Here is a 14,519-nt window from a genome sequence, read left to right as displayed (position 1 = left end):
GCAAGGTCTTCTCTGAAAGAGACGATGTCTGGATGGGAGCATATGTTGTTCTAGAAGTTGGATATACCTTTCAGCATTGATGGTGCCTTTCCAGATGTGTAAGCTGCCCATGCCACACGCACTCATGCAACCCCATACCATCAGAGATGCAGGCTTCTGAACTCAGCGCTAATAAAATAACAACTTGGGTTGTCCTTGTCCTCTTTAGTCCGGATGACATGACATCCCAGTTTTCCAAAAAGAACTTCAAATTTTGATTCGTCTGACCACAGGACACTTTTCCACTTTGCCACAGTCCATTTTAAATGAGCCTTGGCCCTGAGAAAACGCCTGCGCTTCTGGATCATGTTTAGATATGGCTTCTTTTTTGACCTATAGAGTTTTAGCCGGCAAAGGTGAATGGCACAGTGGATTGTGTTCACTGAAAATGTTTTCTGGAAGTATTCCTGAGCCCATGTAGTGATTTCCATTACAGTAGCATTCTTGTATGTGATGCAGTGCCGTCTAAGGGCCTAAAGATCACGGGCCTCCAGTATGGTTTTCCGGCCTTGACCCTTACGGACAGAGATTGTTCCAGATTCTCTGAATCTTTGGATGATATTATGCACTGTAGATGATGATAACTTCAAACTCTTTGCAATTTTTCTCTGAGAAACTCCTTTCTGATATTGCTCCACTATTTTTCGCCGCAGCATTTGGGAAATTGGTGATCCTCTGCCCATCTTGACTTCTGAGAGACACTGCCACTCTGAGAGGCTCTTTTTATACCCAATCATGTTTCCAATTGACCTAATAAGTTGCAAATTGGTCCTCCAGCTGTTCTTTATATGTACATTTAACTTTTCCAGCCTCTTATTGCTACCTGTCTCAAATTTTTTTGGAATGTGTAGCTCTCATGAAATCCAAAAATGAGCCAATATTTGGCATGACATTTCAAAATGTCTCACTTTCAACATTTGATATGTTATCTATATTCTATTGTGAATAAAATATAAGTTAATGAGATTTGTAAATTATTCCATTCCTTTTTTACTCACAATTTGTACAGTCTCCCAACTTTTTGGAATCTGGTTTGTATTACATAAAAACAAGCCATTTAGTAAAACAAAGTAACACGCCATGTGTAGATTATTTTGTGTTATTATGTGTTACGTTAATTGACAGGCATAGCACCAAATAAGTGTTGGGAAGTATCTTAATTAAAAAATAAATAAAAGTGAGGCTGACTATTTCAGTGTAGTTAACAACTTTTTGATAGCTGCTTGAAGTGTAGCTAGCCACTCTTTGCAAACACTAGATTCAGTGTCGTTCTGTACTGTGAACTGCTTTCAATTATGATTAGCATGTAGCTTGGCAAGCTACAGTTTCAGAGCTGCTTCCCCAAACTGAGGCAAACACTCCCTGTTCAGTCAGTGATTCTCTCAAAGGCTCTTTCATTCTTCTGTTCTTCCATGTTTTATTCAGTGTGGAAAATCTTAGTTAATTGGTCTGGAGTTGGCTTTTCATGGCTGTTTCCTTAACAACAGGGGAAAGACCCCTTCTCCCTCCCTTTTTTTCTTTCCAAAACCCTGCCCATTTCAGGCTGTACCACTTTTTTCCCTTTTCCTCCCTCTAGCTCTCATTACTCTCTTTCCATGTCTTTCTCCCTTCTGTGTGTGAGGACTCTGTGACAGCTTTTCCTGCTGCTTGTAGCGAACGGCTGAAAGGGAGTGAACACGCGGCTGCTTGTAATACAAACTCAAGCCTAGTCGAATACGCAGCTGAGCAGTCATTGGACAGGACTGTGAAGACTCTTCTCAGTTTGGGCTGCAACGTATTGATGCCGTCAGTTCTGGACTAAACTTCCCAAGAAGTCTGATGAAGTGTGTGATGCTGTAGGAGAACAAATTTGAGATTTCTATGAGGTAAGTTTCTGACCTTTCAGCAATGCCATATTTAGTGATAGGTATTGCTTTATATAACTTCAGTAAACCTGTTGCACTCTATGAAATTTGATAAGATATTAAAAAAAAAAAAGTTCTGTGATGTTCTGCACTGAATTTCTATTTTGCATTTCAGTAAAGATATATAAATATCCTTAAAACAAGATGTATTTTCTTGATAGGCAAAATAGTCTCGAATTAAGTGTATTTCTGTATCATCAATGTTCTTGTTTTAAGCATAATCCTCACTTTGTAAGACTGTGTAAAACCAGAAAAAATATACATCCTAAGATATTACATCCTAATAACTTAAGCAATTCTGCTTTTACAGAAAATGAATAATTTTTTATGCTTTGATATTTTGTTTAAATATATATATATATATATTTATTTTTGATTTGTACAACTAAAATGCATTTTTTTTTTTTTTTTTTTTTTTTTTTTTTTACATGAATGTGATGCTGAGTGTTGTAAATATAGAGCTCTGGCACATCTCTGAATTTGTTGACTCACATGCTCATGAATCATGTCCTGTAAGGTTATGATTTATGAATCCACCAATCAGCGATTTCATCTGTGCAGATGGAAGTTATTTTAGATCATTTTGCACTGCATGAAGCATGTGTGTGTGTATAAATGTTTTCCTATATGAGAGTTTGATCCAAGTTCTGGACAGAAGCATCCCTAATATAACTGAGTTGTGTTAGGTCCAGAGCTGCAGCTGTAAATTGGTTAATGTTTTATACTTATAAAAATAAACATCCAGACTCATAGTGTGCTTATCTGCGGGTCAATAATAGGTCAATAATAATGTATAACATGACCAGGCAGCAGAGGTGAGGGCTTCATGCATGGCTGATGTGTTTCGTCAACTAAAAGGGGTTTCCTGTGCAAGAGCCAATTGAGTAGTTAAAAGCCCCTGTGTTTGCATGCCATACCTTTGTAGTTATTAAAAATAAACCATTTAAATTTATCTTTGACATGAAAATCTATTCAAAGTCTCGCACCTTTGGGCAGCTGATTGTTAAAGTCTTTGTTCGTTTTAGCATGCAGTGTTAGTTTTGATTTATATCCCGATGGAGAGATGTGCAAAACTCGCAGCTGCTTTTTGTTTAGAGATGGCTGACTTGTGTTCAAATCCGTTCAGCCCTGCTCTGGGCATCTGCTTTCTTCCACAGACGCTCTCTACTGTTGATCAGTAAGTCACCTTATCTTCTTTAGTGCTGGTAGATAATATAGTCTGTCGATTTAGGGAAGGTCAGAGGTCAGTCTCTAATCTAAATGCATTTGTAAATCCTGCTGTATCCACATTTTTGTGATGAAAAATACCCACAACCCACATACTCACAAAATATAGTGCTAAGTAATCATCCTATGACTTTTAATATAATGTTAATAATATATACATATTATATTGCATTGCAAATCTTCTTAAGTTTTGTGCAATGAGCAGCTCGAAAGAAATACAATAGTTTTTGTGAGACCAAAATGTATCAGACCAAACAAAGCAAAATGTTTGACTTACCACATTTATTATTATTATATTCACTTATGATATTCCCTTTCACTCTTAAATGAAATATGGCACCATTAGATGTGTTGTGATTTGATGTCAATGACATTTGGTTACAAGTATCAGTGGCATCAAGTGACACTGATGTGCACTTTTACTCTCTGAATTTGTCTTGGAGGTTCTGAAAAGGCTACATTTTGATATATATGTTTAATTCTGCACATTCTCATTGGCTCTCAAATGTATCAACTCTCAAACGACTATTTTGAAGACAGGGAAGAGCTTCGCTATGCCTTATCTAAGTTTGTTTGCTTCAGAGGAATATTTACACTGACACTCCTTTTGCTCTGAAGATTTGAAAAGTTAAATGACTATGTCAGTCTGTGCTTTTAAACGCCTCCCCAACATTCTTTCTCTCCCCATCTCTGTTTTTATGAGCTTGTGGATTTTGATTGAGAGAATAAATCCTTAAATCCAACAGTACAGCAAACCCCAGATAATACAGCACAAAATCTCATCTGAGTGGTATGCGTTTGCTCAGTTAATGTCATTGGCTTGATTTACAAATGCATTGAGAGTGTCAGTCTTGTTTAATGGAGCAATATTAAAGTTAAAGGGAATTAGTAAATCCTTTGGAATGAGATTGAACATGGGTGTGTTTAAGTTTAACATCATTCATTCTTTGTATGCTGTTCTTTTTTCTGTTCTAAATATTTTAATCTAAAATATTTTCCATGCACAAGTGTTTTCATCGTTGCTAATAATAAATGGTTTTTAGCACAAGATGAGCCTGTAAGAATTTCTGAAGGAACATGTCTCACTAAAGACTGGAGTAATGGCTGCTGAAAATTCAGCTTTTCAATAAATTACAATTTTAAAATATATAAACACTGAAAGCAGTTATTTTAAATTGTAATAATATGGACAATATTACTGTTTTATTGTATTTATGTATAAATTCAGCTTTTGGCATTAGAGACTTATTCCCAAAAACAATATTTGAAAGTTTATAAAAGTTTACAAAGTGCTTTATAGAAAACATAAAAGACATTAATTTCTGGGAAAAAAAGAGAGCATAAAGTATGTAATAGAACTTAATAATAAAAAAAAAAAAAAAAAAACAATTAAGAAAAGTATCAGAATCCTGATCAGTGATTGGTTACTCCTAAAATCCTTAGCCAATCACAGCTCTGTTTGATCTGTTTGCTCTCACAAACCTCAGTATTTGTGCTATGTTAATGCTTTAATAAAGCTCTGTGGCCAGTATGGGGTTAACAATGCCCACCCATCCATGGGAAAGATGGACCACATGTTTTGTGCCGTACAGTAATCAGAGGGTCTGCATAATGGATCCAACATGTTTCTTGGGATCTGCAAAGGCCTCCAGGCTCAGATCGATCTGCAGATGAGATCATTGTGCTATTTGTAGAGCTTTAGAGCTGGGATCACCTGAGGGTTAGTTGTCCCACCAACCACAAACATTCTGTGCTTTTTACGAACCCAAACAAGCAGGAACAAGACTGCAGATGCACGTGATTAATTAAATCCAAATAACTCTAGCTCTCATTTTCATAATAGGTCTCCTTAGGGTTTTAAAACTACAGCAAGTCTTAATTGCTTTTATTTGGGGGTTTTAGTAATGAGTAGAGACTGTGTTGCATTCTCATCCATTCCCACATTCCCATATAGAGTGTTTTGGCCCTGTTGACCATAGAGGTGGATTGGAGCCAAAGATCAGGGTACATGAAACACGCATTATTAAAAGAAGTGTTTTTCTACTCTGTATTTGCATAGAAAACTATTGAGGCTCTTTGACTCCACTGAGACAGACATCTGGTCCACATTAACACCCAGGAGCACAGCCTTCAGCCACACAACCCCCACTGAAACCCCAGCCTGGCAAATACTTCCTCTATTATATTAGAATCATTGAATGGTACCAAACACCCAACATAAGAAGAATGGCTTTTGAATTTTAGTAGCATATTGTGGTTTTGAATTGGGTCCCAAAAGCAGTGAATGTATGTACAGGACTTTGTTGATGATGGGGAAGTATTTGAAGTATGTATACAGTTTGTCTGTGTTGTAATGCCACTGCCATAACATAAAATTGCATCTTATGTAAATGTTAGCATTAAGCTGACTTCATTAGCCTACTTTACCTTCATTATTACTTCACTTTTCTGTCCATTTGTTTAAAAACCATCATTTTTTTTTCAACTGAAAAGAGAACTTCACTATTTTTTTATGCAGCTGGACATGTGATCTCAGAGCATGTCTGTCCACATGAGGGGACCCACTAAAATAATACAATTCACTTAATTGTTTATTTAATTTATTTATAGTAGTATATGGCTGGTCATGTGATCTCAACTTATAAGATCCCGTGAGGTGACCTGCTTCATATACATATATATATAAAAAAAATACCAATTTTAATAGATTATAAAATGTAACTTATTTCTGTGATGACAAAGCTGAATTTTTAGCAACCATTACTCCAGTCTTCAGTGTCACATGATCCTTCAGAAATCATTCAACAGTGTTGGAAAAAGTTACTTTTAAAAGTAAGGGTTTATTTTGTTGAGTTATTGGGTAAGTTATTAATTTTTTATGTTACTTAGTTACTTTTTATGAAAAGTAATATGTTGTGTTACTTTTGAGTTACTTTTTAAATCTGGACAGGGCTTTTTTGCTTGTATTTAATATAAAAAAGTTCTTCTTTTATGAATGTAAAATCCTTTTTCACAACAAAATTGATGTAAATTCATGTCTGTACAGTAGATGGTGCAGTTCAAACAAACTGCATGAAGAATAATACACAGGAGAAGAAAGTTCAACACTATTCAGCAATAACACAAATGTGTCATTTTTGCTTAGCATTGTTGAATTGGATCATCGAAGGTCAGTAGCAAAGACATTGGTTAATAAAAACACATAAAAGATATTTGTCTTATTTAACATATTTAATTATTGCAGATTTGTATAATATTCTGAGTTTGCATTTATTCATTTTGAGGAATACCGAATCTGTTTTTGTGCAGGTGAGATGAGTAAATACACGTTCCTATTTAGTCTTTATACTTATAGTAAGCGTCATGTTTACAGTAAGCATCATGATCACACACAACGCCTCTGAACTGTTTCCCGATTTCTCTCAACTTGGCAACTCGAGAGCTGTCAGTCAAGACATGGGAAACAAAGTAACTGGTGTAATTTGTTTGAAAAAGTAACTCAGATATTTTCGTCTACATTAAAAAGTAATGTGTTATTTTACAAGTTACTTAAAAAAAGTAATCTGATTACGTAACTCATGTTGTAATGCGTTACCCCAACACTTTCATTCAATATACTGATTTGGTGCTCAAGAATAGTTTCTTATTGTTATCAGTGTTGAAACAGTTATGCTGTTTAATATTTTTGTGGAAATACTTTTTTTAAGGATTCTTTGATGAACAGAAAATTTAAAAGAACAATTTTTTTGATATATAGATCTTTTGTAACATTATAAATGTCACTACATTAACTTTTGATCAGTTCATTCTTGTTAAATAGAAATAATTTCTTACATGAATAAACAAATGAATAAATCTTACTGACACCCAAACATTTAAGCAGCAGTAGTTGTTTTATAATATTAGGCTATTTATATGAGTCTTCATCTTAAGTAAGTGTGCATAATGTTTAGAAAAATAACATTCCTTAATGGGGAAAAGACCTTTAAAGAGTGAGGATTGTGCAGAGATTTGTGCATTTGAGGAAACTCAAGAAAGGAGGTTGTGTGGTGTTCGTTTAGTATCGTCTTTCTCGCCTGCCATGCGTCTTTAGGGTCAACTCCACGTTTGGTGCAGGGGTCAAGAATCTGATGCCAACCACATGTCTGACTTGGCTCAAAATGTAATACCCCGCTCAGTAAGAGCTACTGGCAGGAAACACAGTCCAAATGAGTTACACGGCTTAATCTGCTAGATTCTCTGTCAAGAGAAACAAGAAAGAAAGACACTCTACACTGTTTTGGAAATGTCACAATGAGGTCCAGGCCTGTAAAGAAGCTCAAGATAATTCGCATAGCAAATGCTTTTACCATGCAACACTCCTGAGCAGTTTTACAGGCAACACAGCCAGTAGAAATGTGTCCAAGTTCACTAGTTGGACAGTTACCCTCACCTCTGAGGTTTTGGAAGTTACATTGAGCTTCTAACTTTGATTTGTTGAGACAATTCTGCACATGGTTGGTGTTCAGGTAAATCTCCCTGATGGGAGAAAATGAGACCCAAGGGGCTTGGTGTTGGCTGCGAGATTGCACAGTCAGCACTTTTACAATGCTTTTGGATGGTTGTTTATGGAAAAACTCAAGATTATGAGGATGTTAGGATTGTAGCGTTCTGCCAAACGCAAAAATGATGATAAAAGCAATGTTTCCCTGAATCCCTGAAAGGTTTCAAATGTGCTTTCAGGGACACATTTTACCCCCCTCACTCCTTTTTCCTACATAGCTGTTTATGGGATAAGAGGAAGACATTTTCTTTATTTTTTTTTGAAGTGAACTTTTCATCTTAAAAGGACATTTTAGGAGAACAGACACTAGTCTAGTCATGATAAAGTTGTTTTCTACTGAGGCTGACAGAATAAAATAGTCATTAAGAGTATTTGTATATTGAGATTACCTCCTCCAGCCTGTCCACAGTTTGGGAATAGTTTAATGAGACAAAGAAATCCACTTATATTTAGATTTAAAGTTCTTTATCAGTCACTGAGCCCTTTGCCAAGAAGACCACAAGTGGTTCAACCACTGTGCCAGGAAATTCCAGTGGCTCAAAGAACATTTCTAGTATCAAAAATATCCATTTGCTTGTTTTGGCTGGTGGTGTGTCATATGAACGAGAAGACTGCACTGGCTGCTCGGGTTATGTTTTTCTTTTGATATTGGTAAATTCAATTATAGCCTTTAAAGTCATGGAGAAAATTCTGTTCTTGCTTTGTGATTATATTTTTTTAGTACTTTACAATAGGGGAGTCATTCGGTCAGGTTGTTTTCGACAAATGCGTCCCTCGATGGTCAAGACTGAAGCTTTAACAAATAGCAGAAAAAGGAATCTTTGGCTTGTCACTTAGTCCCCCACATATTATCATCCACTTACACTCTTTATTTGGACAGACAACTTAATGAGAAAAACAGAGAAACAAATCAGGGGGTGCTGTTTAGGTATTTGCACTAGGTCTCAATTTTTCCTGTCAGATGGAGACTGATCTAGGGGAAGGAAATGCTATTGTGGTCTTCTTATTGTGGAAAAGACAAGAATTATCACCAGATATGACAGTCTCTGGACTTCCTCTGCCTTTAAACAAACAACATTTAATTTAGAATGAGTATTTCTGGACTTTTCCCTGGCTTTGTGATATAGGCAGTGTTTGCTTTGGCATCTGTTTGTCTTTTCTTTATTAAATCAGCTGTTAAGTGGATTGCAAAAAATTAATGCATGGCTGCTTTATCTGGAATTCCAGAGCATTTTTTTCCTCTCTCAAAATTATATATGGAGGATCTGTGTGCTTTTCTGAAATGCACAGCAAAGTTCAACCTAAGCAACGGACGATATTTAATTTTACAAAGCAGAGTAAAGTCTATTCAGTGTTGTGTTTCTTGGTGTCAGTCATTTAGCCTAAGCAACGTATTATACTTTCATGTTGTAAAATGGTTTGAATTTGTAGTGGACAAAAAACATGGTGTTAAATATGGTGTCTAGACTGACAGATGTCAGAAAAAGTAATAACTGCTGAAATGTCTGCTTTTTCACCACAGGAATAAATTACACTTTAAAATATATTAAAATAGAAAACAGTCATTTTAAATTTTAAGAATATTTCACTTTTGAATGGTGGTGTAATTTATATTAGATACATTACTATAAAATATTTTTTTTAAAAATTCAAAGTTAAAATATTATTTAGTAAGAACTTGACCACCAGGGGGTTGCACCAACAAGAGATATTTTTAAGGGTCAGATCAGGTAGAAAGAGCCCCTAACTCCACATTTAAACATTTAAACTTTGACCATGTGCCTATAGTTAGCTCAAACTAATAAATTATGCTCTCCGAGCCTTATTAATATCCCCAGATGTCAGAACATACATTGGTATTTTCCCCTTTGCTTTGTCAAGTTTAAATGCAACATCTGCTTTGGAGCAGAACATGAGGTCAGAGAAAGAAATCTGCTGATGTTGGAGTGACAGGATCGCATGAGGGCAGGAGGCCTGCAAATAATTTCCTCCTCAGGGGAAAAACAAAACACAAACAAAACAACACGGCAGGTTAATAGGTGTTTGGATAGACTTGTCTCCAGCTGCCATTAGACTCCACTTAGACATGACTGTGCTGTGAGTAAAGAGTTAAACAGAGCTAGTAGGGTGAACATTTTTGGGAGATTATTACTTTACTAAGTTAATATTTCTAAATTTTCTGGTGTTTTGTGTAGTTTTGTTTAACTATTTTTATTAGTGCATCTGTGTTATGGACTTTCTGGATCAGCCACTGCAGTAATTCAGACAGGAACCCAACAAGAACAAGCAGTTTGATCCAGCTTCCAAGTGAAATATGTTCATACTGTCTCTCCTCTGGGTCATTCCTGGGTTTGCCATGTGGGTCAAAATTGGCTGTGGTTTCTATACATGTTACGAGCTTCCAAGAGTCAGCTAGATCCAAATCGGCACTGCAAAGCAAAGGGGCTTTACTAAACCAACTCTGAAAGAAACCTCCTGCTTCTGCAATTTTTTCACACCATCTGCCTATGAAATATTTCAGAGCTCAGGCCAAAGGTCTGGAAGTGGCATAGCTTTATAACTGGCACAAACTGAATAATTTAGGCTAGTACTGCGTAACATATAAAGAAAGATGACAAAAATGAACACAGAGGTTAATATTGAGATATTTATTCATGATGCTTCTGTTCAGCCAGTTCACACTCTGATTGATTTTTCTAATTCAGTTCACTTCTGATAAGTTTGAGAATGACTCTGTCATGTAGTAGATTCCTATCTGGGATATGATTTATTGCATTTTCATAGAAATGTGAATCTGTTTTAGGCTGTTAGATTTCAAGCTGACTTCCTGTGTGCACAGCACAATCTGGCGCCTTACATTTGTTTGCACTGCAGATGCCTCAGTGATTTTAGATGTGATGTGGTCTGACAAGGGTGTGCATCTCTCTCTCTCTCTCTCTCTCTCTCTCTCTCTCTCTCTCTGTATGTATGTGTGTGTATTTGCTTTTGTCATTGTGTAGACGAAGACCTAAAGATAATCTGAGGACACAAGGCCATAACCAGAGTGAGAAGCTTAATCCGTCTCAAAAATACCATGAGGAGGATCTGATTGCTTTATATGGTAAATCTCAATGCATTTATTTATAGGCTACCTCTGTTTTGTTTTTTTTGGGGAAGGTATGCTTTTTAAATTCTAGAAAATAACTGTTTATAATTTCATAATGATCACATTTTAATTGATGTTTTAGAACTGACTTTTTCTTTTATTGAATATTAAAGAGGTCCTTCAAAGATATTAGGATTTTCACAAAAAAAAAAAAAAACAGTTAAACACAAAGCTATCATATGATGGCAGGAGATTTGGAATATAGCAAGTGAATCATATTAACCATTTTAATGGTGCTTGAATGTCTCCGGTTACTATATTCATAGGGTTAACATTCAAACTAACATCTTTTGCTTTCCAATTGAGAAGGTCATACAGGTCTGTTTTGGGGTAAACTGTGCCTTTAAACGTTCGTTTTTATAAGGCCAAATTGTAAATGCTGTGATAATGTGTAATTACGTAGTCATTTAAGCCCATTTAAATCACTGAGTTTGCATACTTAAACATTATGTGTACAGCAATGATGTCACAGACAGAAAACAATAGTGAGCGAGCAAAGCCAAAGTCAGCAGGATGTTCTGTGTGACTGTAGTGGATGGGATAAAAAGAGGAGTGTGGGACACAGGAAGTGTGGTAAGATCCGGCAGGCTCACATGACCCCAGTTCTCCACAATTTCTGTGGCGCCTGCAACACATTGTGGATTGAGATGAGAACCAGGCACAGTCATACTGTCATAGGGAGTATATGTTTGTTTGGGTTTATAGATATAACCTCAAACTCTTGCCCTCATACTGTATGCGAGGGTGTGGCTGTTTTTGTTGGTCTTTGGAAATATGAATCTTCCTTGGGAGTTCACAGTTAGAAGGGAAAAGAGTCAGAGAGAAAATACACTACGGATGCAAACAAAGCAGGAAAGGAAAAGGCTGGAGATGTATTTGAATGGACGTCATTAGGGAAGAGTATTGTATCATGTCCTTTATTCAGATAAAAAAGAATCTGAGTACTGGCTACACACCATTAGGTGGAGATTTGTAAGGGAAACCGGCCCCACTAGCTCTTGGCAATAATGACCGTTCAATCTCACAATAGGACCTCGCAGGGATGGGTTGTAGACTTCAGGATGTTTTTACTGAGTAGTTATATATAGTGTGACTATGCTGTGCTTCACAGTGCCAGAGAATTTGAGAAGAAAAGCTTTGTGATTGGTTAAAATGCTCAGTTTGACTAGTCTGTTACTTTTTCTTTGGGAACACAGAAGCCTTTGGCCTAGTTTTTGTTTAGCCTGAAATTATTGCATTCATTCATTCATTCATTCATTCATTCATTCATTCATTCATTCATTCATTCATTCAGCCAGCCAGTCAGTCAGTCAGTCAGTCAGTTTAATTTTTACATTTTTATTTTAAAATGTAGAATTAAGAATGTATTCTTTATTTTAAAAACTTACCTGTAATTTTATCATCTAAACATTTACAGCTAATTTTGCCTCCAAAAACTGTTTTTGATAAAAAACCTGAAATTTATTAATTTATTTGAATTTTTAGATTTTTTTTCTTAAATTCTGAATGTATTCTTTATTTGAAAACTTACTCAATTTTAGAATATAAATAATATAAATATTTACAGCTAATTTCACCTTAAAAACTTAAAAAAAAACTTAAACATTTTGAATTTTACAATTTTGAATGTATTCTTTATTTGAAAACGTACTGTTATTTAATAATCTAAACATATACAGCTAATTTCACTTCTAAAAATTGTGCATTAAAAATAGAACTGTAAGGATCTATAAAAATTTTTTACATCTTGTTAATTGCCTCTTTTTTGTGATTTTCTAGCTTCATACAGCAAAATAAATTAATCAATTAATAAAAACAATAAAAATTAAAATACTGATTACAAAAATATGAATTTTGCAGTTTTTAGGAAGAAAAGTCAGAAACCACCCAGAACACATTAGCAAAAAACACTTAGCAGTCACACTTGCTGAAAACAAGCACCAGTCACCTTTTTTAAAAGTATTTTATTTTTTTTATCCTGTAGGTTAGAAAACACAGTACAAAGCCAGGATGAATGTGAAAAGGAAGGAGATGGATTTCTTGAGCAACACTATTGCTGCTTATGCTCACATTAAAGGTCAGTGATTTTTCCATGTTTAACATGGAACTCAGGTTAAAAAAAACAGCAAACTAATTTGAAAATGTTCCAGTGACTAAACTACACTTGTTTCCCTGTCTATCCAGCCAATCCAGAGAGTTTTGGCCTTTACTTTGTCATCGGGGTTTGTTTTGGCCTGGTGCTCACGCTCTGCCTCCTGGTCATCCGGATTTCCTGCAAGCCTCGGACCACTATGGCGCCCCCCATGCCGGAGAAAAAACAGTTGAAAGACTATAGTGAGGAGGAGGAGGAAGACGAGGAGAGCGATGATGAGGAGGAGGATGATGCAGTAGGCCTGGACTCCTCCATCCGGCACAGCACCACAGAGGTCCCCATGAGCAACCATCTCATCACGCCGGACGGGACACTGAGCAGGAACGTGTTCACCTCAGCCGAGGAGCTGGAGCGGGCACAGCGATTGGAGGAAAGGGAGAGGATCATCAGGGAAATCTGGAGAAATGGACAGCCGGACATCCTGGGAACAGGGACGGGCACTATTGGAAGAGTGCACTACTACTAACACTCCTGGACATTTCATTGGCTGAGAGTAGTTCTTTGAAAGACTGTTAAAGGACAGCATTTGCAATTTTTTTATATTGATGTTATTGTAATCCTACAGACCACAGGTACAGCTGTTCTGTATGGAACATTTGGACCAGGCAAGTTGCTATCAGTCCCTAAGTCATGGTGCTTATTGAAAAATCATTTTAAAGCACAATCTTAGACTTTGACGTTTAAAAAGTATTTGTTTATTGTAGGTGATTATTAGAAGCTCACTTAAAAGCAAATGCACTTTTGCACCATGCTATTTGTGTGTAGATTTCTCTCTCAATATTTTTGTACTGTTTTTTTAAGTCCTCTATGTCAAATCATGCAGTAACTCATAGATTATAAAGCTACATGGCAATATACATTGATGTTCAAAAGTATGGGATCAGTTTTTTTTTTTTTTTTTTTTTTTAAAGAATTTAAAGAAATTAATACTTTTATTCAGTAAGGATGTGTTAAATGGATAAATAGTGATAGGAAAGACATATTGTTAGAAAAGATTTCCATTTTGAATATGTTGTTCTTTTTAATTTTTTATTTATCAAAGAATCCTAAAAAAGTATCACAAGTTCCAATAAATAAATAAATATTAAGCAGCACATCTGTTTACAACATTGATAATATATGAGAATATTGATAATAAATCAGAATGATTTCTGAAGGATCATGTGACACTGGAGTAATGGATGATGAAAATTCAGCTTTGAAGCACAGAAATAAATTAGATTTTAAAATATAATGAAATAGAAAGCTGTTGTTTTAAATCAAAAAAATATTTCACAATATTACTGTTTTTCTCTATTTTTGATTAAATAAATGCAGCCTTGCTGAGCAAAAGATACTTCTTTAAAAATCTTGCTGATCCCAAATTTTTTAACAGAAATGAACAAAACAGAAATTAAAATTCGATGCAGATGAGAGAATTATTTTCATGATTTATACTAATTTGTCTAAATACATTTTAAAAAGCTAAATTCAATTGTTTTTAATGCTACAATGTGAAACAGGCATCAC

At 35.5% G+C, this 14,519-nt stretch overlaps 1 protein-coding gene across 2 annotated transcripts; it reads left to right on the top strand.

The window, feature by feature from the left end:
- The first annotated feature begins 1,600 nt into the window (after positions 1-1,600).
- Positions 1,601-13,981, top strand: LOC122140013 (protein eva-1 homolog B-like). Of its 2 annotated transcripts, XM_042741401.1 has the most exons (4): positions 1,603-1,904; positions 10,713-10,813; positions 12,843-12,935; positions 13,043-13,980. In XM_042741401.1, exons 3-4 carry the CDS (start codon positions 12,869-12,871, stop codon positions 13,474-13,476), a joined length of 501 nt encoding a protein of 166 aa, XP_042597335.1. In that variant the 5' UTR covers positions 1,603-1,904; positions 10,713-10,813; positions 12,843-12,868; the 3' UTR covers positions 13,477-13,980. The 2 variants fall into 2 exon arrangements, with proteins under 2 accessions (XP_042597336.1, XP_042597335.1); XM_042741402.1 differs by lacking the exon at positions 10,713-10,813 and having other exon boundaries at positions 1,601-1,904; positions 13,043-13,981.
- The last annotated feature ends 538 nt before the right edge of the window (positions 13,982-14,519 follow it).

The sequence above is a fragment of the Cyprinus carpio genome, chromosome B16, assembly GCF_018340385.1.
Source record: "Cyprinus carpio isolate SPL01 chromosome B16, ASM1834038v1, whole genome shotgun sequence".
In the NCBI taxonomy this organism is placed as follows: domain Eukaryota; kingdom Metazoa; phylum Chordata; class Actinopteri; order Cypriniformes; family Cyprinidae; genus Cyprinus; species Cyprinus carpio.
Note: the sequence above shows the minus strand (reverse complement) of the source record. Positions and strands in the feature narration are given on the sequence as shown.

Excerpts from the sequence above, each read along its gene's own strand:
- LOC122140013 (XM_042741402.1), top strand. The coding sequence starts at position 12,869 with ATGAATGTGAAAAGGAAGGAGATGGATTTCTTGAGCAACACTATTGCT. Across the intron at positions 12,936-13,042 it reads TGCTTATGCTCACATTAAAG|CCAATCCAGAGAGTTTTGGC; the intron begins GTCAGTGATTTT and ends CTGTCTATCCAG.